The following is a 26,089-nucleotide window of genomic DNA, read 5'->3' on the forward strand; positions in this document are numbered from 1 at the left end:
ATTACATTCCATGTTTGATTTCACTCATAAATAATTTCTTTCCTATGACTAATAAAAAATTGTTCCTTGACTGTCAAAAAATGAAAATGCTCTGGATATAATTGTGTTGTGAAAACTACACAATGATTACTGAAATCTCCTAAAAAATTTACAAGTAAGACTTAAAAGAAAAATCACACACTATAAAAGTATATATGCAGATTTACATGTACAGGTTAGCAATTAAAAGGTAATAAATCTATCACACAATAATGCATCAAAAGTAAGTAAAAGAAATCAAAACTCTCCTCCTTATTCATGCCAAAATAAAGACTGAATTATAAAGTTCTCATATAGTAAAGCTGCCTTCTGAGACTAACACATTCTTTCCAATTCAGGATGCAGAAAAATTAATTTGCTACACAGGCAAATTGCTCTACTACCATCTAGGTACACTAATGTTTTCCCTTGTGATTTACAGAGGCAAATTTCAGATGTTCAACTCTCTGAGACGATGGTTATATCCTAATCAGTTGTGGGAAAACTCAAAGTACAACTATGCTAGAAGAAATTAAAATATATAGCTATTAAAATATGTTGGGGTTTTTTATGGCTGGGCTGTTTTTGTTGTTGGTTTGGTTTTTTTTTTTTTGAGGAGGAATGGTTTCTCGTTGGTTTTTCCATATTTTCCAAAACAATTTACAGTAAAAGCTCTCTGAAAAACCTGAAAGTCTGTCATTCAATTTGCCTTACTAACAGATAAAAAAGGGATGGTTTGGGGAATGTATTGCATAAACTTAATTTTCATCTCCCAGACAACTGGCATTCATTAAGTTCTAAATTAAATTTTCTCATATATGTTTCTCATATTCCTTGATACCTATGTATTCCCTCCAGATAGCAAATACTTTTAAAGTATGCACAGCCAAAGAGTAAGAAATATTAGGACAGGCTTGTGTTACCTGTAAAAAGTATTGTTTCTAACCACCTGCAAAGTAAAGTTTTTTGATATAAAGTATTTCCAATTTTCAGGTGTTTTCAGAATTAATTTGCAGAACTTTCATTCTTCAAGGTGCATAAAAATGGGATAGTCTGCTGACATGTTAGTTATTACCCAGTAACTTCTGAAATGCAAATACTTAGAAGATATCTCACAATGTTTTGTATAAGCACGCAATGAAAATGGAGACGAAAGTGGCTCTATCTGGTAACTGCACCTTAGCTCATTTCTGTTGCATATTCAGAAGCATAAAATTGTTTAAGATATTATCTCTTTTTCTGCACAAAAGGAACTCGGTTACTCGCAAATTGCAAATCCTGAGCCAAATTCAACATGCTGTGATGCTGTAAGAGGATTTGCAAATTTTAACCATCCCATTCATGAGAAAACACAACAATCAACTTGAGTATCCAGACTGAAGCACGGGCACACTTGGGCTTAGTTATTTTATTCAGAACTTTGGTACATCAAAGAGACATCTAAATCTCAAGTAGTCTGCAAGTTGCCTGAAACAACAAAATGATTTATTTATTTTCAAAAAGCAGAGATGCAATTTAACCCAGCCAACCATAGAATTAAAAATAATTATTCATCTCAAGGAATGTATTTTAATGTGTTTAAAATGGAAAAAACAGTTGTGAAATATGTCTGGCCACCAGCTGTAAAGTAGACTATAAATGCCTTTCTGCTTAAAAACTATTTTAATATTTTGAACAAATATTTGTAGTTATTGTTAATAGGGGTGGGAACCTTTGAGGTTGCTCAAATTCCAGACCAGTATTTCTTAAACTAAAGTATTTATGGCTCCACAGTGTAAGACATGATTAAAGTCATTTGTCTCATCTAAGAATAAGCAAACTATCTAGACAGGACTTAGATGAAATGTACTTAATGGTGCACAGGAAGCCTTAGATCTGACCATTTTGCAGTGAATACTGTTCAGGTGTTCAAGATACGGCAAGTGGCTCTGAAAAAACAGTGACAGCGTGAAATTCTGGACAAATTTAGAAACTGTCCTCAAATTTTGGCTGGACACATTCCCAGTGGAAAAGAATATTTCTTTCAGGTTTTCCTGTTGTTGTTTTCTCCCAGGATTTCTGTGCCATAGGAGCAACAAACTTCAAGGTAAAAGAAAATGAAATGGGAAAACCCTCAGTTTCTTTCGCTACTTAGGCTTACAATGAGAATTCCAAGGCCAAGAAAGCACTGGTAGAGAAAACTTTCTGCAACAGTAATATTTAAAACCACCTGTTAAGTGCCTTAACACACCTTTCATGTCAGTAAATGAGTGTCAACAGATGTGCTTTTTTAATTGCAGGACTTCCTAACCCCAGTTTACTACACTGTACTGACCAGCAATATCAAAAGGTGTCAGTAGAATTATGAATAACCCAGGAGAGGCTAATCTAACAGCAACTCAAAAATTACCAACCTACAGTTTCCTTTTCCAGGAGGTGTACCATAAAACTCTGCATCCTCTACACAGAACATATTTTCTCTATATTATCCAATAGAAATGCATCTATCCTTAGAATTCTGAGTCAAGCTTGCCTCTCACTATCCCAGCCTCCTTGAAAGACTCTTTCCTTCCCTGCCTGCTCCAGCAGCCTCAGCTTTCCCTCTCTTACACCTGCCTAACTCTTCAAAGACCTTTTGACCTGTCAGCTAAACCTCCAGGGCTATATGGCTTTTGGCTAGTTCTTTTCCCATAAAGACAGTTCAAAAGAATGCATGGGCATTGCCTTAATCGGTTTGGGTACACCTGCCTAAGAAGAAAAAAAACCAATCTTCTTCTCTTAGGAAGCAAATCCAGGAGGTTACCAGAAAAGGACTACTATAAGAAAAGTTACAGGTGTAAAGCAGAAAAAAGCTGAAGATCAACATGTCTGCCTTGCCTTTTAGGTATCTGGAAATCAAAATGGAAACACACAAAAGTTAGGTGGAAGTACTTGCAATTTTGAGCTAATACAAAGGCAAGGAACAGGCAGGGAAATGTAATGGCTGAAGTGTAAAAATTAATTTGCAGTTAGCAAGGAACACAAGTGGTAACATAGAAATGTTTCATGTTAAAAGCAAGAAGAAAGGATATAGTGGGCCTTAATGAGAAAGTAGAGCAAGCAACATGCTCCACTGAAGACTGAAATACTCAGTTCCTTTTGCCTACTTCCTTCATAAAAATGGTGATACCTGATCACAAGTAGGTATGTACTAGGGCCTGGGGGTTAAGTTAAATTTACTGCCTCTAGAGAGCTAAATGAACAATCCATGAAGTATTAGTGATCATTTTTGCTAACTGATTATTTTGGAGGTTAGAGAATATCTAAGGGATGTAATAGAGAAAACAGAAAATATATCTTTAAAGTGGTCAAAAAGGATGATACAGAGAATCTGTACATCAGTGAAATTTATATTCCTACATAAGAATTAGAACAAATTATTAAAAAGACAATTTATAAGCATCCAGAAGACATGAAAGCTGTAAAACAAGGGCTAACATGAATTTGCCAAGAACATGCTTCTGTCAAAGCCTGCAACTGAACAGCTTGTGTAATGTTTGCAGCAATAGATCTACTAACTCTCAACCACAGGAAAGCTTATCAAAATGTTTGGTGCTATCCACTGTACCCAGTGTTACATTTCCATTAACAATGTCTGGAAAATTAATTATATCAGAGTAATGTGGTTCAAAACTAAAACCCCATGACCATATTAACATCTTATTATCAAGGTGGAAAAGAAGTGGCCATAATTCATTTAATCTATAGCTTAGAAAACGGAATAGAACATGCTCGTGGAATTTGCAAGGGCCAACTTAAGTCAAAACAGAATCCTCTTGTTCATTGGAGAAATGGTTTTAATAACAATACATGAAAGTGCAAATTAATGTAAGAAATCAAATGGAAAAATATGAAAAGAGGAAAGAACAGCTAGACAGCAATATTGTGGGGACAGATCTGGTGATTATAGTTATTGCAAGCTAAACAGGCATCAACCCTGGGGTACTGTACTAGGAAAGAAAAGCATTTTCAAACTGCACCAGTCTAATCAGTTATTAACTGTTCTTCTAAAATTTGCCTTGTTCTTATCATTAGAAGATAGAACCCTAAACTTAAGGACGAAATTTTCAAAAATTCATTCCTACACATCTGAAAGGTGCATACCAATCATCAGAAACAACACACATTTTTCTTGAGAAATTTATTTACTTGCTTGTAGCATGCTTCTTAGTCTTTATATCTATCTACATTACATGTCAATAGTAAATTATTGTTTGAAAATTTGTCCTTGGAATTCAGAAAAAAATCCTTTGAGATAAAACTTCAACTACATTTTTCCCAGCCATAACTGCTTCAATATAATACTTGATAATTTAATATTTGAATATACTCCTTCAATATTTATACTTTCAGTTTCTTAAATCATACTTGAGGTTTCTACTTCTCACATTCTCTATCATGTTTTAATGGTTGTTGTAAAAACAGGAAGCACTTCTTAGGTGTTCAAATAAACAGCTGTTGACATCAAAATCAAAACTTGAAATTAATGTACCAGATACTAATTAGCACAAGAGAAATTTACCGTAATAGACAATTCTCAAAACAAGGTATATCAATTGATACAGAGTAGCAATTAATCCTGTCAGAGTCTTACCATTAATTACGGGGGTATAAACAACAATTCCAACCAAGTTAGGATCAGATACAGTTGTGTCCAGAATAAGGCCACCAATACTGAAAAAAAAAGTACAGTATTTGGAATAAGGCAAGCAGGACCATTAAACAGCATTTAAAAATTTTTATAGCAATGTGACTTAGATCATCTTCAAGCCACAATTTTAATCTCATCTTTCCCCTGAGCCATTACCTCATTCTGAGCTACAGACTAACATCCCTATAGCTATTCATTTATTAAAATTGGCTTCTTGTATAACAAAGACCACAGAGTATTAGCCAATTCCTCTACTTTTAAGATTCATAACTTTCATTGGATTAAATAATCTCTTAGACCAGTGCTAAAATTCTAAAGCCTAAATTCTAGAGTCTCCTAATTATCCCTCTTAAGTACAATCAAGTAAGAAATACAGAGATATGGGATGACTATCAAGATGCTTCCATGCAGCAAGACAAAGAGACCTACCTGCTTATAATCATGGCAGTTATAACAGGCTCCCATCCTGAATGGAGGACAGTTCTGGTAGCTGGGTGTTTGGCAGCTATGACAATCCCCATCGGAGTCAGAGCCAAAAAAAAGGCACCAACCAAAGGAGATACATAGTAATATGTCTCTAAAACAATAATAAAGAAAAAGAAAACAAGCCCCTTTTACTTTCCAAATATTCCTGTATGTTTCTCCTAACTTAGAATTGTAAAATAAATTATGAACTATGCCATACAAGTGAGGAATTTAATAGTCTTCATTACTATTACACCTGAAGTTTCAACCACTGCATGAAACAACATGGTTTATATCTGCCATCTGGATCATTGTCTCTCATCTTCTCAAGGACATCTGTACAAAGAAGAAATTCTGAAGATGATTTTTGTAAAATGCTTTATGATAAAAATACAGTAAGAATGTAGAATATAAAACATTATTTTGCAACTGAAGAATAATTTTTAAAAGAAACTGAATATAATGAAAATGCATTTTGTTTATACCCAGATTCTTAGCATATGTACACTCCCTTCTTCCCAAAGCAGGTAATGTGGTAATCTTTCCAGAAATAGCATATCTAAAATTATGCAAGCACAATGTGCAACACTGAGACATTTATATCAGTAGCTCAGTTGTTTCATAGCCAGTCTGAGTCTGAAAATTAACAGGCAATTCTGCTGCTTGCACCTATCCATGAGAATTTCATCCTATTTCATAGGAATACAACTGCAAACACTGGTGAGTACCATCATAAAGCTGAGACTGTAAAGCAAACTGTAAAGCTGCTTCCACAGAAAGAACACTATTTTTTTCTGATTACTTGGTTTTATAATCCCATCCTCAAAGAAGCTACTACAGTGATCCAAGACTTCCTAATTCAACAGTGAGGTAAATAATAGAAAATTTATCCTAATAGCAAATATATATGTGTAAACTGTGCAAATATTCCACTTCTAAATATTTGTTTTATGAGAAGTGTGCTCATGTATCTTATGTTAAAATACATTTTGTTGAAAACTTCAAAATTTAGACAATTCTTACAGCAAAATATATTTTAAATTAACAGGCTGAAATAATTAATATAGATCACACAAATGCTTTACCAAAGAGTAGTAGTTGGTATATAAAAAGTATTGTCACCTATGCATTATGGCTTATTACAATGGCTGCAAATCCAAGCAATTACTACTTCAAGGTTACCTTAGCGGATCTCCTGAAAGAATTGATGTCGAATTTTTAGAAGTTACTACCCTTCTGCATTGAGTAACAACCTCTACAGCAGAGCCAGCAGAAAATGAAGTTATGTTTTCCTGGGCAAACTGAAATTAGAAAGCTATTAAAATGAGAACAAGACAAAGCCCAAAAGAGAAGTAATTTTTTCCTTTCCTTATCTAATTATTCTACAGTGTATTATTTCCCTCTTCCTTTGTGGGGCCTTTTTTTCCTCCTTTCACTTCATTCTGCAACCTAAGAGCTGGACCAGAGAGAATACTCAGCTTCAGTCTAACTCTTTGGAACAGTGAGGGACTTTTTTTTTTTTTTTTTTAATCTATGGGAGACTCTTCTTGTAGAACATCTTACTATAGCAACCTAAAAAGATTAACCCTGAGATGCATCTGTAAAGGAAGGGTAGGTATCTTCCTCTTCATATTTAATTCACAGAAGAAGCAAATGCATGCTACAATAGCTGGAAATGGGAAGAGAAAATAAATGGCTTCTCTTTTAGGGCTTACTTCACTCCATTTTTGATAGATTTATAGCAGGTAGCTTACATGGGAAAAGGAATCTTGCTCAAATAATGCAGCCTCTAGTAGAAATTAGAGGTAAACTGGAAATATACTACTTCAAAACAACTGGTAGGAACCTGAAAACAATAATGTGAATCACACAGCTTGCCTTCTCAACCCAGATTCAACATATCCGGGAGCTAAATACACATTCTGTGAGAAAAATGGAAAGCTTTAAAGAAATTTTCAGATCATTACTGACAAATGACAGGCATAACGGACCTCCACATTTACTGGGTATTCCTTAATTTACTGGGTGTTCCTATTCCAGAGTACTTCTCGTGTTCTGTTGGAGGAAAGGTGCCAGGTCCCAGCGACGGTCCTGGGGAGCCCTCTAGTGCTTTCCCCCAGCAATTTAACAAAGATTCACAGACACAGCGCCTTTTACGGAGTTGTTAAGAACTGTTGACCTTTTACTGTTTAAATCTCCGTGTTTGATAACTTTGCCACTATTTTTAAAGCACTCTAATGAACCTTTAAGAAGTTATATACATGATGGTGGCCAAACAAGGTGCTTCATCCGGTCCCGGCATAGGTAAAAATCCTACAGTCCTTCCCCTGTCTCTTCAGGGTATGACATAAAGTAATGTATCAAACCAAAGGCTGCACACCTCTGTTAACAGACAAACATAAAGCTTGTACACAAATAATTTTCATCCTTCCAGACTTCTTGTTTGAAAATAACTCATGCCATGCAGAGAACAGACAGAAATGTATTTTGCTCCAGATCATTTCATTAGTTAGGCTGATACAGGGAAAATAGTTAATTCTGAACACAGTTCAGAAAGGAATGCCACCAGTTTCATTACTACCCTACAAACCACAGGTTTCTTTTTAATATTCCCATTGGGATTCTTATTTTAGCATTGAGAAAGGAGGGAAACAACAGAAGGAGAAAGAACATTCTTAAGAACATTTGTGCTGGATGAGGCACAGTTCTCATCTAGCATATATCCTTTGTCACACTGTGGTCAACAGTTCAGGCTTATGGAGAGAAGAAAAGAAAAATTACACGTTTAGAGTGATGCTTCTTTCAGCGTGACCTGCCAGCTTCTGCTGTTGTTTGCATCAGGGATTTCATCTCTCAAGTCTCTGTCTGCATCTGTCTGTTCAATACTCCTCAATGGGTTCCTTTCTTACTAGTCTATCCAAAGTTTTCTAAAATCACTTTGGTCCTCTTCACACATCACAGCAGTAAGTTTCACATCCCACTCATGCATTGTATAAAAAAAATTCTTTAACTTTTTTAAACTTGTTGCCTAATCATTGTCTGAATGCCTCTTCCCTGACATTCACAACTTGATACACCTCCCCCGAGCTGAAGGTACTCCATACTCTTATTCCTTGTTACTATTTCATAGTTCAAATACATGCATCTTGGAAACCACCTATTTCCAAGGGCTTTGTGGCATGTTCTTTCTTTAGAAGGACTCTCTTGTTTCCAAAAAGAAATACAAAGACATTGAAAAAATACAAAGAGCAGAAGCAGTTGTTTTAGTGGTAACTAGATAATCACATACTTCACCAAAAGAGAAGTGTTTCCAGAAGACATTATAGACAGAAAATTTGGAGTAACTCTTAGAAGCACATTGATCCTTACCACTACACATGTGGGATCTGCCTTCCAACTGCAGTTGCAGAGAAAAATGTGAGTGGTCATGACAGCTATAAAAGCAGCAAAGGATCAGTTCAAACTGTACCCACTTCTTTTTTATTCCTCTGAGACACATTAGAACACCTGTGTCTGGAAATGTAAATTTCTGGAAATGTGTGAAAGGAAGAAGGAAGTCCAAGTTTCTTTACCCAATTTTTTTTTTTTTTTGGGGGGGGGGTCGGAGTTGAGTGTTTTTTGTTTAGACTGGTAGATTTAAAAAACCAGCATCTTATAGGAGAAATTGAAATATTAGTAGTAATTACTTACTTCTTTAGAAAGAGAGAAACATAGAATCTGTAATTTACATAAAGCATAGGAAGCAGTACTAGATACAGTACAAAATAATATATGTTGTTTATTCGCAAATTACATATGTATCTACTATTAAAACACCAACACGTGCAACTAAGTTTTGCCTGTGGCCACACCTTGAAATTTTTTTTTTTTTAGAAAGGAAAGAAGTAGAAGAAGCTGTTCAAAAATGGTAAGACTCAGTATTACAATTTTCTGTCTTTGAGTCATGTGGGTTCCACTTATACAGGGGATACTAGAGATCTCTAACTGAGATTAGATGCTGACAACCACTTCCAGCTCCACGCCTACCCAGGTTGATAGTATATGCCAATAATCTTAGCTAACTCTCTCCTTCTGCCCAACTTCCCTGGCACATCACTGATAAGTATAAACCCTAATTTAGAACTGAATTTCAATCAAACATATCAATTGTTGGGGCCTGAAATCTGTTTTCAGCAGAATAACCCAATGTTCCAGTCTATTAAGATTTTGGGGCATAGCAATAAATCTAGATAAACAGACTCTAATGAAATAAACTCTAGTTATTATCCCAGCCGTAGCATTGGCTAGGGACACTAAATTTCATGAAAATAGAGGCTTCTTCTCTGTTTTTCTCATCAGAAGAAAAGAAAGAAGAGGTGCTAAAAAAAGATCATCAATTTTCACTGTAAATTTACAAACTTCCCTGAAAGAAGCATTTAAAGAAAGTATTTGAGAAATATGGGTATTAGAATAAAATATGAAAGATTTAAATATAGCTATGAAATAAACAATCCTATTTAAGTTTTAACAAAACCACAGAAAATACAAAAGAAATACTTCTTTGCACACTGATACATCTAAGCTGACATCATGTTAACACTTTCTAAATATGAAAGTTCAAATACCAAAAAAGTAACTGCAAGTCACACCATGGTAGCCTGAGTCATATTCGATGCTTTTTCTGGCTGATGTTCTAATACTTACATATGAAAAGTTTGGACAATGAGCACAGCTGTAAAGACTAGATGTGATGACATCAGCATCTCTGGTAAGTTATGGACAACACAATATTTTATCTGTCTACATTTGTCTACAATTCTCTTTTAAAACACGATAAACTTTTAATAGTTTCTATGGAATGAGTTAGTTGCAGCAATGATTTCATTTTGAATAAGGTTCTTAACATTCTTTTTCCCGCTGTGAGAAAATGTTTTCACATTTTTGTTTCTTCATTACCACCGTTTGCAATCCACATGTAGGTATGTACTGTGTTATTGTCAAAGTCTTTCAGGTATTCCTAGATTGTTCCAAAGTTCAGGTTAGTGTACAAAACCAAAAACATGTTTTGTTTTATAAAAATAAAAAGGGAAAACCAAAAAATAAACAAAAGGGAAAGAAAAACACAAAAAAACAAAATGGAAAAAAGAAATCATGGCATAATGTTGCACTCTTAAGATTTACCATTTAGTGGTATAAATGCTGACAAAAAAGTCAGTCAGACTAAAAGGTTTGCTGAACCTCTCCCTCCAGCCTTCGTCCCACCCTCCTAACCCAAGAGAGGTTCCTGGGGAGTCATACAGATTTCAAAGCACACTTACCAAGGCAAGTATACAGACCCTGGCTTATCCATGCTAGTATAGCAAGGGTGATGAGATCACCAAAACTTGCTGCTATAGGAGTGGCAACATTGTCAGGATTGATACCAGTCTTCTTAGATCCAACAATAACTCCAACCATTATTACTCCTAAATTCAACAAAGAAGACAGTACAGTAACTGTATCCACTGCTGTAATTCCACAGAAAATTTCAAACTTAATAAATAAGAAGTCAGTGCTTTTTTCCCAGAATGATTGTTCTTCCCACCTGATTAATGACTGTGTTTTTAAGTTTTAGCCATTTTGAAAAATGGACATATACATTTTAAAAAAACAGAGTGAGCACACACACACAAAAAATCAAGAATCATCTGTACAATAAACTACTTTGCTAATGACTAGAATTAGCACTATTGAAATTGTAAAGCAACTATTTCCTGAAGAAAAAAATATGAAGTGTATTATTTTCCAACCCTGGTAACTTCCACTGACTGAAATTTCAATCAACCTAGGCTGAAAATAATGTAAGATTAAATATTTTGACATCTGATATTGTGCAAGACTATCAAGGAGTTAGCACCAAGAAGCTACACAATAAGTTAAACCCAAGACAACATATAAAAAATATTACTTGCTACACATTTGAAAAAAATTAATTAAAGGTGTTAATTTCTAATTTTTCCTATAAACAGCAACACTAACTTTTGAAGAGTAATCTCCCTGCAAAATGCAAGTGGCTACTAAAAATAAAATTGGCATTGTTACTAACAGTCTTTGGCACAATCTGAGTAATTTCCCTCTCATTACATATTATATGTAAGAGCTTCAACTGTATATGCCATCCTTTATGTTATATCATGTATGGTAGCTACATTAAGAGTTCACTTTCAGAGAAACTGACTAAGGAGTTATACACCAGGAAATTCTCAAAAGAAAGAACTGCAATGATCCTGTAAGATCACAATATTTCACAAGCGCCTGGTTCATGTGTAGGAGAACGAAGCTTAGAAAGTAATTTCCTGCACTGGCCCATCACCAGGACAAAAACCAAAGTTTCTCCTCATGTCCAAATCATACACGGGAAGTGTAGAAAATGCACTCGTTTCCCAGTTCTCTTGCTGCCCTTAATTCTGCACATGATCAAACTCAGTGACTTTCTAGTCACTAGAAAACATGTGTGCTCTTAATTCCATGCAAAACTTCAACAATTTTGTATTTTCCACATAAGTAAGCATATCAAAGCAGTAAAACAAGGAAGTTACGCATTTTACTTGACTTACTATTCTTAAGACTGCTGACTGTATTTTCATTAAGAACATGTCACAAGTAGAGGTACTTTCCTGCTCTCCTTCACACCCATTAAGTACAATCTTTTATGGTTAAATGTTTCCTGACAATTAGGAAGAGAATATTAAATTCATCATGCCATATTGCTCCAGACAGACACTGCCACTGTTTGTAGAGCTGGACTTGAACTTGGTCCAAACCCTTCAAATAATGAGCCTAATTGTTCACTTCAGACACAAAGCAGAGCACAAACTAACACACAAGCAGCATGGGCAACCTGGAACTTTGAATTCAGCTAAGCTAACATCCAGGATCACCTGAGTTTAATTATAAATAAGTGTTACCTGCTAAGTACTAAGAATATATTTTGTACATTAATGAATATAGAAAGCAGGGGGAAAAGTTCTCCATCATATTAAGTGAAATCTAAAAACAATACTTTTTTGCTTAGATATGTTCAGGAGGTCATGCCAATCAAAAGCTTTCCAAAGACTGTGACAGGAGAGGAATGCAATATGCCCACCTATACGGAAACTGCAAAAGGGCATCTTATCCTCAGCTGGTTTGCAGATGTATTATTCCTGGCTGGATTTCAATTTTGAAGGAATATCAACATATACACATTCAGCATCCACAGAAAAATAAATAACTGCAAAAAGTAGCACATATACCCCCTTTACCTTGTAAAAGGGAAGCTATGAAGGCAGTTGCTACACTGCTAGAACACAAAAGGACTGAGTGATCAAAGCGGTATTTGCCCTCTGGAATCCAGCCCAATATAACTGCTGCCACTGCTGCCAGAAAACCAACTACTGTTGCCTGAACCTGGAAAAGAAAGCAAATTCTTAAAACAATTGACAGACTTAGAAGGACCACAGAATCATTTTCTGTTAGCCTTTCCTCCTACCTACATTAACATGCCAGGTATAACAGAAGCACGCTCATCCATTTTGTAGAGAGGATGACAACTTTGGATAATTAAGAAAAATCTTAGACCAGCAGAAAAGGCTTTACCAGCATTTGTCATACTGCAGAATAGCAAAAGTAAAATCAGGGAGAGGAGTTCAGGATTTACGAGAAGCCAATTCCTTAAGAAGCTTCTAAACCACTTAAAGTAGTGAAGTCACAACATAAATATTTAACCTAATTTTTGAGCGTGTTACATTGTAACTTCTGAATAAGACATAGCTCTCAATCTTAAGAAACAACTGCTTTGGAGGACATGCACACTTTTCCTCAAATGACCCAGCTATTTAAAATATTGGTTTTTATCCAAAAGCTCTATCACACACTTCCTTTAAACATTGAATCCAACGCAAAATCAGTACTAGAAACATTTGAAAGGTCAGATTTAAAAGGTTTTGCCAAATCCGAAATTTTTCTCTAATCATCCTCAGATCCTTTCCCAGAAAAAATTATAAAGGAAATATACCCTTGGTACAGTCAAAAATAAGACTTTACATCTTCTAATAAATACAAGCTCACATTTTTTCAGAGAAGAGCCAGTGTAGTAGAGCTAGTTTCCCATTAACACTTTTCATCTCCATACTTACCAATGTTTGTGATTAAACTTTTTCAATAACTTCCCTCACTTACAAGAATTAATCAAATAAACCCATTATATTTACCTGCTTTAAGGCCAAATTGCCAATTATTAGGTTCCATTTCTCAATGGGAGAATCCATTTTTCCAATATTTACCTATCAAAATTAGAAAAGAAATTCAGACATTTGGGTTTAAAATGGTATTATTTGAAATTGCCCACAAATAATTCAGCTAATGAAGTAAAACATTTTGATTAAAAACAAGCTATATTTTTAAAAAGTCAAACATTGCTTTTGATTTTAAATCATACTTACAGTATCTTTCCAAAAGCAGCTAAACTTGATGCAGTTTTACATAGTAACTTGTTCAACATTAGCTTGCTCTGCAAGATATACCATCCACCTACATTCCTGTAACGTCCAAGCACCACCAGGGATTAGATCAGTGGCTGGAAGATCCCTTTAGACTGAGCTTGTTTTTATGGCACTTAAATTCTGAAAATAAAAAATGCTAAAATCCAATACTGTTTAGCGTTCTAACTTTTCATTTATGCAATACAGCTAGAGATCTCAGATGCTATAAATGATGTAAGTCCAGTATTAAGGTAGTAGCTGAAAGATAGCAAGTAAGTTATTCTAAGAAATTTAAAAGTAGATATATGTATGTATATATACTTATATTTCCTACTTTTGCCTTTTTTTTTGAGTTAGAGGACAAGATCTGACAAACAATACAAACCACTGCAGTATGACTGTGTTTAAAATAACTTTCTTTTTGAGATAACAGACTTATAATTTTTTACGTGTTGAGCATAAATTTTAGTGGCTTTTCCCATACAATACCAATTTATAAGATAACATACTTCTCAAAAAACAGAAGGACTTCATGCTTATATTTTTCATCTTTTGATAATTTCTTTTCAGTAGATTTCAATTCAATTTCTTTTCCATTATGTTTCATTTTGTGATAGTAGTGACTTGCAAGGAACAAAGTATTAAAAGAAATGCTAATTTAAAAACAGAAATATAATAAGACACTTTATCTTAATCACACTATAAATATTTTATAATGTTCAAACTACAGTCAAAGCTCTGCAAATACGTCCATTAAGTTTAAGTAGAAAAGCAGTTGTTTCAGGAACTACTGATAATGATCTCCTCTGCACCCTTCTTAAGTATATAAATGTTCAATGAACAAAATGGCAGAGTTTCACTTTTTCTCTCCTTTGAAAAAGTTTTGGAAAAGTATCCAAAAAAATTAACAGTATTATTTAACAGTATTACTTTTAAAAGGTAATCTTGCAAAGTGCTTAATCTGGCCTAAAGGTGAGCTACTGCCAAATGCCACAGCTCTTCCTTCCCCTGCTGTCACCTACATATTCACATTTTCTTTCTTGAACCAGATCCACCAGCTCCATCAGAAAGTTCACGGCAACATAAATCTGCTGGTTTGATGGAAAACACTTTTTCCAGGGAGCAAAAAGGGGTTATCTGCTATGAAATGATCTGATCCATTACATCCAACCATGCAACCATGCACAAGTGCTCTCAGGGTTTGGTAGGGAGAAAGAGCAGGACCACTCCTTGCAGGTGCAGATTTCCACAAATTGGGATCAAGTTTATTGTGACACTGTGAAATAGATGGACCTAAACAAAAGGTTTGTAAAATCACACTGCTAATGCCTAACCCTGATAACACACAGCCAGAACAAGAGTCTGCACAAGTTTACAGGACTGAATAAGTAGTGTTTTGGGGTTGGTTATGAGTCATTTTTTGGGGTATTTTTTTGTTGTTGCTCTTTAAAAATGAAACAGGAATAGAGAGAAAGGACAGCAATGTGAATTGAGACAATGAGAATGACCCAGAGAACAGAACAAAGCTGAAGAACTGAAGGACACAAACCACAATATAAGTATTGTGCTTGAATGGACAGTTGACCTCAGGGCACCTCCCACAGTTATGCCAGCACAGCAGTGGGCAGAGGGAGAAGGGTTTACAGAGGTAAATCTCCAGAAGCACCTTTTTGCTCTTTGTTGTCGGTATTCTACATATGAAGTAACTTCTGGTGGGATAAAAATTAATGTTTTAAAAACAGTAGGCAGTAAGATTGCCAGGGTATGGAGAGTTTACACTAACACCAAAGTGAAGTATGCCCGGAGGCAGATGAAAAACACAGTCTTGAGACAGATTTAGTGAAATAACTGATTCTAAAGTGGATGGGAAAGTGTGAATGACCAGTAAGAAGCAGCTAAAGGAGAAATTTGGGCAACAAGATGAATGAAAGTGACCAGACAACACTTGAAACCAGATGTACTATGGGTAAGAAACTTGCTAAGAAGACACTACTCTTTGACTGACCACGTAACTAAAAATAAAGTAAAGATAATTAGTTTACAGCCCCAAGAGCACAGACGTGTCTGCAAATTCAGATGCAATTACAAGCTAAGTGAGCAAGCAGGGCATGAATTAACTGCAATGCTGAACTCATGTCAGAAATTTCCTCTTCAAAAGGTAAAGCTGGTCACAGGGGCACAGTCTTGCATTTACTTTAAAAACAAATGTCTGGTGGGCAGCCAGATTTAGCCAAGGCAGACCAATGGCAATTTCTGGTACTGGGATGACAGGAAGCCTTCATGGCATGCTTGAATAAAAACGTCTGAAGCATCAGCTGATTTATGTCTTGGTGAGGCTTAATGACACTGGTAAGAGGCACTGGTAACACTCCTCAAACTAAGCCTTCTCAGTATTGAATTGTTTGAGTCTTGGTAGAGCTTGGGGTTCAAATGGCCAAACTGCCTCTGAAAAACCACATTCGAGATATCTACATGTTGAAGAATACATTTAGTGCATCCTTAATGTACAGATCATGTTATCACTGTTACTGGGATACTTTTAAGAGTGCCATTTTGGGCTGGGGAGAGTGGCCTGAAACTCATGATGCCAACTTTGGTTTACCCACTGGACATGCAGCCTGTGCTGGCGGAAACTCCAGTGTCCTTCATCTGTGTGCATGAGAGGGGGACTGGCTCCTGTTTTAGTAAGAGCTGATGGATAGTAAGAACCAAGGTCAGGAGTCACAGTGCAGAAAAAGGGTCTGCGTGACCCTTTTCCAAATGTCCCCTGAGAGCTGTGATGTTCACAAATGTGATGGCACTGGTGAGGGTTGGGAATTCAGCAATGGACTGACCCAGACAAGTTCTGGATTTGTGATCTGGCAAAGGTCATAAGCTCAACTGAGACAAAGAATTAAAGATCACATTAACTGAAGCAGAAGTGGTGAAGCATATTCTGACCTTCTTTCTCTTAAGCCTTCAGTAAGGCACTGGTACATCTTGGACTTGGTATATTTTTCACTATGCAATACAAGCATTTTTAATCCTCAGGCTATGAACTGTACTAGTCAGAAACAAATTAAGCAACACATCAACAAAAATCAAAAGGTAAACTAATAGAAAAAAGCATTCATGCCTGACAGTAAAGGCAGTAAAGTCTAAACACAAAATGCTGTTAAGGAACAGTAAGAATACTCAGAAAAGCAAGAGCAATCAAACAGAAAACAAGACTGAATGGCTAAGGATGACGTTGATAGAGATACAATAGAACATATCAATTCTTATGTATGAAAGTAATCAATTTCTGTAATGGGCATGACACAAGCAAACCTTCACAGGACTGCCAAGGCTCTGTCCATCACAGTATGCATTCAGGCAACAACTCAATATAATGTGGCAATGACATTTATTAATGATGGAACACTGGCAGACCTTGTCAATACAAAGCATTGTAGTAACATACAAAAACTGAATGTCCTTGAAGGTTACAGCAGCAAAAACATAAAATTCAACAGGAGAAATGCAAGGTCATGCACTTATAGACTAATAATATTTCTGCCAGAAGATGGGAGTGACAGCTGGAAATGAACAAAGGCATAAATAAAAGGACAGTCATTGATCACAAAGTGACTGAGAGGTCTAGACCTGACCCTTCCAGGCAAGTAAGTACATAAAACCCTAGAAAGTTTCAAGAGCAATATTCTACAAAGACATAGTAAAATCTCATCTGGAGTTCTGTACACCTTTGACCAGACGTACTAGAAAAATTCATTCAAGTAGGAAGAGGCAGAGAGTGGGGACCTTGCTGGAGAACTGAAGCACTGCATTAGGCAGTCTTAGAGATACCCAGTGCAGCTATCAGAAATAGTCTAGCCACGTTATTAGACTGATTATTCACACACACACAAAAGATATACAAGAAGGCAATCTGGCTTACTTAGACTAGAAAAATGAAGGGGTAGAATATCCCCTGAAATGTAAAAAAAAGCTATAAGAAATACATGAGAAAGAACACACAGAAAAAACTTAGTTACTGCTACATTACAGTGTTGACACATACAAAAAATAAGCAGACACAAAAAACCCCAAAACAACCTCAGCACAACAAAAATAAATAAATCTATTTAGCCAGAAAGCTAAAAAAAAAAAGTTTCCTGCAGTTTGATCAAAAGAGGTCTCGAATAGCAATGTCACCAGTGCTTTATTTTGGTGCCAAACATACGGTCTTTAGAAAAACGTTTTCTTAGACTATTCAAAATCCCTCAAGGTCAAAGAGATCTCTCAACCTTACACAATACACCTGTAAATCTCAAAAATCTACTTTGTCTGCTCTGAATGATGAGTAGGAAGAGACTTAAGAAGTGAAGTTTCAATGTATGGAGACAAGGGTCACCTTTTTAACTTTGCCAACTTAATAACAGATTTAAACTGCCCCATAACAGCCAGATTAATTCATAAAATAATATTAATTCATAAAAAAATACCTGTGCCTCAAAGATTTTTTTTCCTTTTTGAAATATTTTAAACATGTATCTGAAGAGTAAAAAGGAAGAGAAAGTTACTTACAGCAGTTGACAGCCGGGATGCCAAGGTCATTTCCAAATTTCCTTTGAGACCAAGAAGTGCAGGAACCAAGATAAAGACTTCAGTAACATTCTTGAACACATCCCAGTGCTATACAAAGTATACGGTGGGAAACATTTAATTGAAAAGTTCTCTTTAGACCATCCACAAAGTATGCAAAAAAATTCTGTAAATCATAACTTAGCCAGCTAAAAAAAATGTAATCGTTTTATATTAGACTTAAAATCTGAAGTCAAAACTGTTACCTATTTAGATAAAACAGATTTATGACTGCATATTACTGCTTCAAAGATGAGAAGACTATAAGCAAGAGATACAAAACCTGGCCTTAAATAAACACAGTTAAAAAAAGAAGTCATTAATTTGAAGTATTTGTTGCTCTTGAATTCTGCTCTTAATTTTCAATAATATTTTCATCTTTTCCCCCAGCTGTGTAGAAACCTCACATAAAACCAGCAAGGAATCAATTGTCATATTAACAGAGCCTGTAAGTAAAAAAAGCTTGCCTTTATTCTTTTACCTTTAAGTGTGAAATTTACAAGACCACAGCTTTCCAAAACCCAGACTTTTAGAAGAAAACTCTTAATTTTTTGTGCACCAAGTTCTCAGCACCGAAGTGCTGTGTTTCTTTGTATGTCTTGTCAACGCATGTATTTAATTCGTCATCATTTACCAATTTTAACTAAACTAACAAAGCTGTAAATTGCCTTTGTACTGAGGAATTTGCAATCATTTAAATGATTAATTTAATGAAAATAAAAGGATTCAATTAAAGCATCTCTACAAAGAATAAATTGGTAATATGTACATGAACAAAGCACCAGACTGGTGTCAAATAGCCCACAAGCAGTAAAGTTTCTATGTCAAATTTTATTTTCCTTTTTCTTGAGGTAATGAAGTGTCTTTTCATTGCAACTGATTGAAGTTCAAGCTTCCTTGACTCTCTCAAGATTTTGAGTGACAAAGATTGTCATCTCTTGCTCCTATTTTAATTAACTTTGTAAACTCTTTAAAAGTGTAGCTAAAGAAAACCCTAAAGCTGAACAAAGCAAAACCAAACAAAAGGGGGGAAAATCCACACAGATTAATTTCTGTATTGTATTTCTGTTTAAATATTGTGGTAATTTCAAACCTTTTACATAAGGTGTGCATAGTAGCAGAACCACGTGCAGACCTAATTACATCTCAATATTGCAGACATCTACAATGTCACATTAGAACTACAGACCTCACAGACTACCTGTTAAAAAAGAATCTTCCAAAGCAAATACCAACCTGTACAATATCCAAAACCATGCCAGCAGAAACAGTTCCGAATCCTGCTAGCAAAAAAGGTACGAGTATCTGCAGTGCCATAATACTACTTGATTCTTTGGGTTGTTTTCTTCTTCCTTCCACGATGATATCTTCATTACTGTCACTAGAGAGAGTGTCATCCTGCAACATGGCATCTGTTTCTGAAGTATCCATGCCACCACAGTAATTATAACTGGTAAAATCATCATATTTAGGGCTACAGCTAGATGGGCTGTGTCCATTGCTACCATGAAAGCTTGGTTCTGAGAAGTGATGGTACTCTGTGTGTTGTTCTGACCTGACATTAAAATTGTGTCCCGCTGGTTGCAATCCATCTTGCCAGACACCATTCACCTTTTTGTGTTTTTCCTCTTGGTTTATTTGGTAAACAACAGGAACCATACTTAAAAGCAGTCTCAAAAATTTATCAGACTGAATTGTATTAAGATTTACAGTCCAGTTTACAAAGCCTTCTCTGTCATGGACTTTGCTATTTGTTTTGGAGATGGTAGATCTGCCTTTCCAGTTAGTCATAGTGCTACAGAAGTACGGGTTGAAAAGCACTTTGTTCTTCAGATGTCAGCCAAGAAATCTTGTAGGTGAGTCTTGAAGCACCACACTTACATGTGGACCAAAATGTTCCTTTTCTGCATGGAAAAGTGTTTTTTCATTGCTCTCAGATCTTCAACAATTCCATAAGCAAGACTGAATCTGCAAAAAAGTAGAAAGCATATATTTAACTTTTAAAATATTTTAACTCTACAGAATACAAAAGATATTGGTTCGATTTTTCAGATCACAATCTTTTCTCCTTTCTCTTTACTGTGACTTAAGGTGAAGTTGTTTCTACTTTGACATTTCCATCATGGTAGGAAATTAAACAATGATATACTGACAATCTCAAGTCATTTCACATTCCCTTTATCAGAAGCCACTTCACCTTCCTTTTCTTTAATCTTCACGTGATAACCGCAGCAATTTACTAAAAGAACAGTTCTAATTTGACTCAAAGCTTTGCTGACTTTGGTATTTATTACTAAACTCCATAAATACAAGTAAATGATTAGCATAAACAGAGAAACAAAGGTCAGGGAGACTGCACCAACATGATGTAGGATAACACAATTCCACATGACTTTGTATCTATGCGAAGTTGTGGAAACATTATACAGGCTTCAGGAAATGAAAATATTCTAGAGCTGGAGGACTTTTAATCTGCATTTCCTAAGAAATTCAGCCTCCTATAATCATAGGAGGATGATCCTATGATCATCATTTTTTATGATTCCTATACTTCGCTTCCATCTGTTTCAATGCTTTTAAGTCCTCCAGTATTTCAAGAGCAATTTTAGATAGACTTTACAGTGAGTGGAGATGTCAAAGCTTTTAGCAACTAACAGCCTTGTAGGAGAACCAAGTTTGTGCCTTTGCTGTTAGGCATCTTCAAACATTACCTAGGATAACTCACTCCTCTATGGCCAGAGTAGAACTATTTGATTTGGGCTTTTTGAGTGAAGAGATGACGCAGAAGCAACACGATGATTTTCCCTCTACCACTTGCTTTATCCAAGGGAGCTCTGACCAAGAAACGAGTATTTTAAAAGTGACAATGGAATTTATGGCTTGATCTAGAAAGAAGCCAAGTTTTGCAAGAAACTGCAATTTTTTTGCCACAAGACCAACTGAGGAATTTAAATAACCAAGATTCCTGCAATATCTTTTGCTGCCCTGCAGCAGATTGTGCTACATTGAACCTTTTAGTTTCAGTACATAAAAAACTCCTAGGCCTCATTTCTGGTTTCCGTACACTTTAATTAGGAATAACAAAACAATTTTTGCTGCTATCCCCGAGCAGCTCTAACCACAGGTGGAAACGGTGCTCTGTTAAGTGCTACAGAAAGACAGAACAAGAAGAAGAAATTGAAGGATTTCATTTCACTCCCAGGAAAATGCATTGAGAAAATTTTCTGACAGCTTTAACAAGGCAGAGTCTGGCTCTCATTGCAGTTTCTCCCATATGTCCTCCAGTCGCATCACCAGAGTGCTAGACCAGTGACTCACAGAAATTATTCATTGCTCTGGAACTCTGGCCAAAAATATTTGGGTTAATTATCCATATCTTGTGTAACATATGGATTGGTCTCCTTTTCAGTTTTTATATTTTGGGTTTTTTTAAGAAACAAATCCTTTGATAAGATTGTGGTTTCATTTAATATAAGAAAGTATTAGCAAATAGAAATTGTACCTAAAAGAGAAAAAAAGAGGGAACAGAAAAATGATTTGGTCACGTTCCAAATGGAGGAAGAGGCTAGCATGGATGGCTAACTGTTAAAATAGTACAAAGCAGTTTGGATGGCAGCCATTTCTATTTTTCCAACCACAAAGACTTAGAATGACAAAATGTGAACTTAATGATAAATGCTGGAAAAGGAGAATTTAAGAAGATAAACTGAAAAATGTAGAGTCATAAAATTGTTTAGGTTGGAATAGTATAGTATAGTATAGTATAGTATAGTATAGTATAGATCGAAGAGTAATTGCTCCTTCAGAGCATACAGAGAGAAGATAACTACAAACCCTTCTAAATGTAACTATTGATTTCTAAAAACCTGTTCCAACAAAAATAATTTTCTAAATGTCATCTGATGCAATATTTTCACCCTAAATTACAGGCTGTTAATAATTACTGTATTTTCAGGGGGTTTTTTGTACCTACAAGATGCAGCAACCCTTGTTGCTCATGTTGTTCTAAGGAACAACAAGAACTTCCTCAGAAGCTTTATCATTGACAAGAAAAATGCCTATGTTGTTGTTGTTGTCTAGAAAAGATACGGGAGCTAAAGAAGCAAGCTCTGCTCAAGTAATTCATATGAAGAAAAGGCAGTTAAAATCTCAAAAATACCTCTCCCAGTCTCTGTAGGAAGAGGAGATAAGTGGTTCTGGTTTCTTGACATATAATCTGGAGGTTACAGAAAAAGATGAAGTACTGAAAAAAAAAAAAAAGAGAGACAGACAAAGATCCTTTGAGAAGTCAGGAAGCAGCTTCAGATTTATCATATCTGGCATATTATATATGAAATGAAAGGGCACCTTGTCTTTGTCCCTACAGACAAAATAATGAGCTATGCCCAAGCTATGAAAATAATAATTCCCTCTTCCTTATTGTTTCATAAGTACTTACATTTAATTTCGTTCTTTTCCTTCATACATTTTATACCACATGACAATTACTGTGTACTTCCCACCTCTCTCTGTCTCTCAGTCCTGCAAGCATACACAAACATAAAAAACCAGCTTTGTAAACATAAATAGGAAATACAGCCATATCCTGCCATTTGCCAAAGATATGTTCCTGAAAAATGAGACACTTGGCAATCCAACAGAGAGCAAGCCAATTTTACCTGTAAGGATAAATACAACTGATGCACACCGCAATTTAAAAAATACACATGGAAACAGTATACATGATGGTCAGGCAGAAATAATTGCTGTAGAAAATAGGAGCACAAGGTGGGAGAGATGCTGACTTTTGGAAATGCAAAGCTGCTTTAGAAAAATCTCAGGTACTTCAGCTATGAAACCGAACACCTGATCATGATCACATTTTTCCATCCTTCACCTTTGATTGGCTTGATTCATCTGAGAAAGATGAAATGATCAAAAAAATTAAACTGCTCAGGAAGAAGCTCAAAGAACTCTCTTCACTATTGCCCAAAGAATTGTCCACATTGTTTTAGACACACCTATAATGCTGTTCTCCAGAGCATGGGAAAGAAAATGCTTCTTCCATACTTTCCCTTGGTTTAAAGGACATCTAGCATTAGCAGGATTAAGGGACCGGGTCCTACAGCTAAATTTGATCAGATAGATATTAGACTGCCAACAATTCATTTTAAGCGTGAACACAATAAATCACCATGACCTTTTAAGACCCTTTAAAAAAACAGGAAGGAGGAAGAATCAAGCATGAAATTTCTGTTGAGTCAACATTATGACAGGCTAAAACAAATACTTATCAAAGTCTAGGTCTAGGGAAATTTCTAATTTCTTTCAGAGTTTGGCTAACAGAACCAAAAGATAACATCTATCTAAATAATTCTGAGGGCTTTCACAGGACCCAAAGCAAATAACACCACAGTCGAAACCTGTTTGTCCTAAAAGTTGCCAACATTTTTTACAGGTGGTCTTGTAAAGTAATAATAATCTCTGCACTGCACTTCTAGGCAGTCCACAATAAAATACAATTGTGTAAACATGTCTGTCTGAGAAATGCCTCTCAGGACAAGAACAAGCCTTGGAAGGGGATTCAGGAAAGTAATAAGAAATGCTAACGAAACACTGAACTTTAATATTTTGCCATAATAAGCAAAGATGAAACTGGATTATTCCCCAGCTTGAAAGACTCTTTTTGTGTCTTCAGAGATGACACCAGACTCTTCTCACTGAAAAGATGAGAGGTAGCAGGCACAAATTGAAACACTGGAAATGGCACTGAAACATAAGAAAAAGCTGGGGGTTTTTACCACCGGTTCAAACAGGTTCTGGAGACTTCATCCTTGGTGATATTTGAAACCAAACTGGACACGGCCCCAAGCAACCTGTTCTTCTTGACCCTACTGAGCAGAGGTGGCTGAATAGAAAATTACCTGAGATTCTTTCTGACCTCAGCAATTCTGACATTCTGTAAAGGTGGAAATGTGAGGTTTTGGGGGCATTTTTGAAGTTCAGAATACAGGTGATACAGGGATCTGCATGGCTTCTTCTCCACTATCGTGTTGTATATACATACAAGTGCCAGTATCACACTGATACCCTTATCACAGCCATGGCTAATCATTTACATTAGTGTAGTGGGCATATCAGCAGAAAGGGAAAGCTACATCATATCACCTCAGCATTATAGAGAGTAAACAGGTGGTATTATCATTAACCATTACATAGAATCCGGAAACCAGTAAGTACAAGATTACTTATACCAGATATTGAGTGTTAAAGAGTGTAAAACATGCTGAAAATTAACAAATGTTGTATGCAAGGCAGATATAAGACCATTACATACCATTTTTAAGTATTATGAAGTAAACTGTGTTTATTGTATGGCAGTTGCTGGTTAAATTAACAGCAAAAGAAACAAATCACAAGGGGGAAAAACCAGATTAAAAAACCTCCAGATGCCTTCTTGACAGTAAGACCTGCCAGCCCCAGGCTCAGTTTTCAGACAAGTTTGAGACTGCTGCATTCCACTTCCTGAACACGGCAGCTTTCGATTTTGGCCCCAAGAAAGAGCAAAGCAGATGTGAGAAAAAGACTTGGTTTGACTGCACTTTTAAAGCAACTCATCTAGAAGAGACCAAAACAGAGTCAAAACACAGCAGCAAGGCTGTGAAATGTGGTTGGTTGTAAAATGACCCAAATGGAATACCAGCATGAAAAATACCACGCAAATCACATCCTTCAGCCCACCAAAAGCAGGTCAGAAAGTATGAAATGTAAGAGATAATGCAGTCCTCTAGATTAAGTAACCGATACATACTTACCAGGATGAATCCTAACTACTCTTTGGGATCCTGATTACAGGTCTCTACTGTCATCACCAAGGAGAGATTAATTACTTATTAACTCAGGCACTAGGACACAGACTTCACATTGTTTTTTGTGGATAATATCATACAGGTATTTGAAAAGAAAATGATACGCTGTTATTTTTCCTCCTGAAGTGTCTACCAGGCATATTGCAATATTTATGGATCCAGTTTCACAACCTCTTTAGGGTAGCAGATGTAGGGAATGCTGCCAGAACAGGTCATCCTACCTGCTCTCATCTTTTTACCCACATTGCTGAACTGCTAAAGTGAGGGTAACTAGGCATGTCTGCTAAACATTGCTAGGACTCTTCCTAAAGATTAACAATTATTTCATTGTCTATAACCTGGATTCAAATGTGAGTGAAGAAGATACACAACTATACCCTGGACAATGGGCTGGGGGAAGCAGAAATTATAACATTCACTGACAGTAAAGAAATAGACAACTACAACCTGAACTTCATGGAGAATTAATGAGAGAGTAGAAAGCAAAGTGAAATAAATCACAAAAAGCTCCTATGTTTTGGCAGAAAAGTATGGAAAGAGAATAAATGTACCATCACACGTTAATTTACAATGCTTGTAAACAAAGAAGACGCGATGGTTGAAGTCTGTACCTGTGCTGTTCAGGCAGAGGTTTCATGCTTGTCTAGCACTGCATCTGCGGTGACAGAGTCTGGCACGTTTTTATGGGTGCAAAGGTGGGAACAGAACTGCCTGCACATACGGACGTAAAAAGTGCCACGGAATAGGGGCTACTGGGAATGTTGGGCAGGTCTTGTGCAGGCACAGAGAAACCAAAGAAAAGGCTCATTGTCCAGGCTACCTGGAGCAGTGCATAATTACGCGCACATGATGAATACCCGCTGTGGGGCTCTGAGGAGCGCAGAGTACCGGGGCGCGGGCGGCCAAACGCGAGGCAGCATCCGCGCTCCGGACGCAGGACATCGGCCCGGCCGGCGAGCAGCGGAGCCCGCCCGGCGCCGGGGGACAAGGGCGGGCTGGAGTGTCGG

The 26,089-nt window shown here is 36.2% G+C and overlaps 1 protein-coding gene across 4 annotated transcripts in view; it reads right to left on the minus strand.

Moving 5' to 3' along the window:
• SLC41A2 (solute carrier family 41 member 2) overlaps positions 1 to 22,776 on the minus strand; it is a 65,157-nt gene extending 42,381 nt beyond the window's left edge. For 3 of the 4 annotated variants that reach the window (XM_017737910.1, XM_008636378.2, XM_017737911.1), the window contains exons 1-8: positions 22,673 to 22,776; positions 19,471 to 20,202; positions 18,178 to 18,285; positions 13,363 to 13,434; positions 12,415 to 12,559; positions 10,450 to 10,596; positions 5,117 to 5,264; positions 4,631 to 4,710 (exon numbers count right to left, since the gene is read on the minus strand). In XM_017737910.1, the coding sequence (XP_017593399.1) occupies positions 4,631 to 4,710; positions 5,117 to 5,264; positions 10,450 to 10,596; positions 12,415 to 12,559; positions 13,363 to 13,434; positions 18,178 to 18,285; positions 19,471 to 20,025 (1,255 nt within the window). In that variant the 5' untranslated portion in view covers positions 20,026 to 20,202; positions 22,673 to 22,776. Of the gene's footprint in view, positions 1 to 4,630; positions 4,711 to 5,116; positions 5,265 to 10,449; positions 10,597 to 12,414; positions 12,560 to 13,362; positions 13,435 to 18,177; positions 18,286 to 19,470; positions 20,203 to 22,393; positions 22,478 to 22,672 lie in introns of all 4 variants that reach the window. The other variant, XM_017737909.1, reaches the window with a different exon arrangement.
• Positions 22,777 to 26,089: the final 3,313 nt, after the last annotated feature.

The sequence above is a fragment of the Corvus brachyrhynchos genome, unplaced genomic scaffold (genome assembly GCF_000691975.1).
Source record: "Corvus brachyrhynchos isolate BGI_N302 unplaced genomic scaffold, ASM69197v1 scaffold56, whole genome shotgun sequence".
Taxonomy (NCBI): domain Eukaryota; kingdom Metazoa; phylum Chordata; class Aves; order Passeriformes; family Corvidae; genus Corvus; species Corvus brachyrhynchos.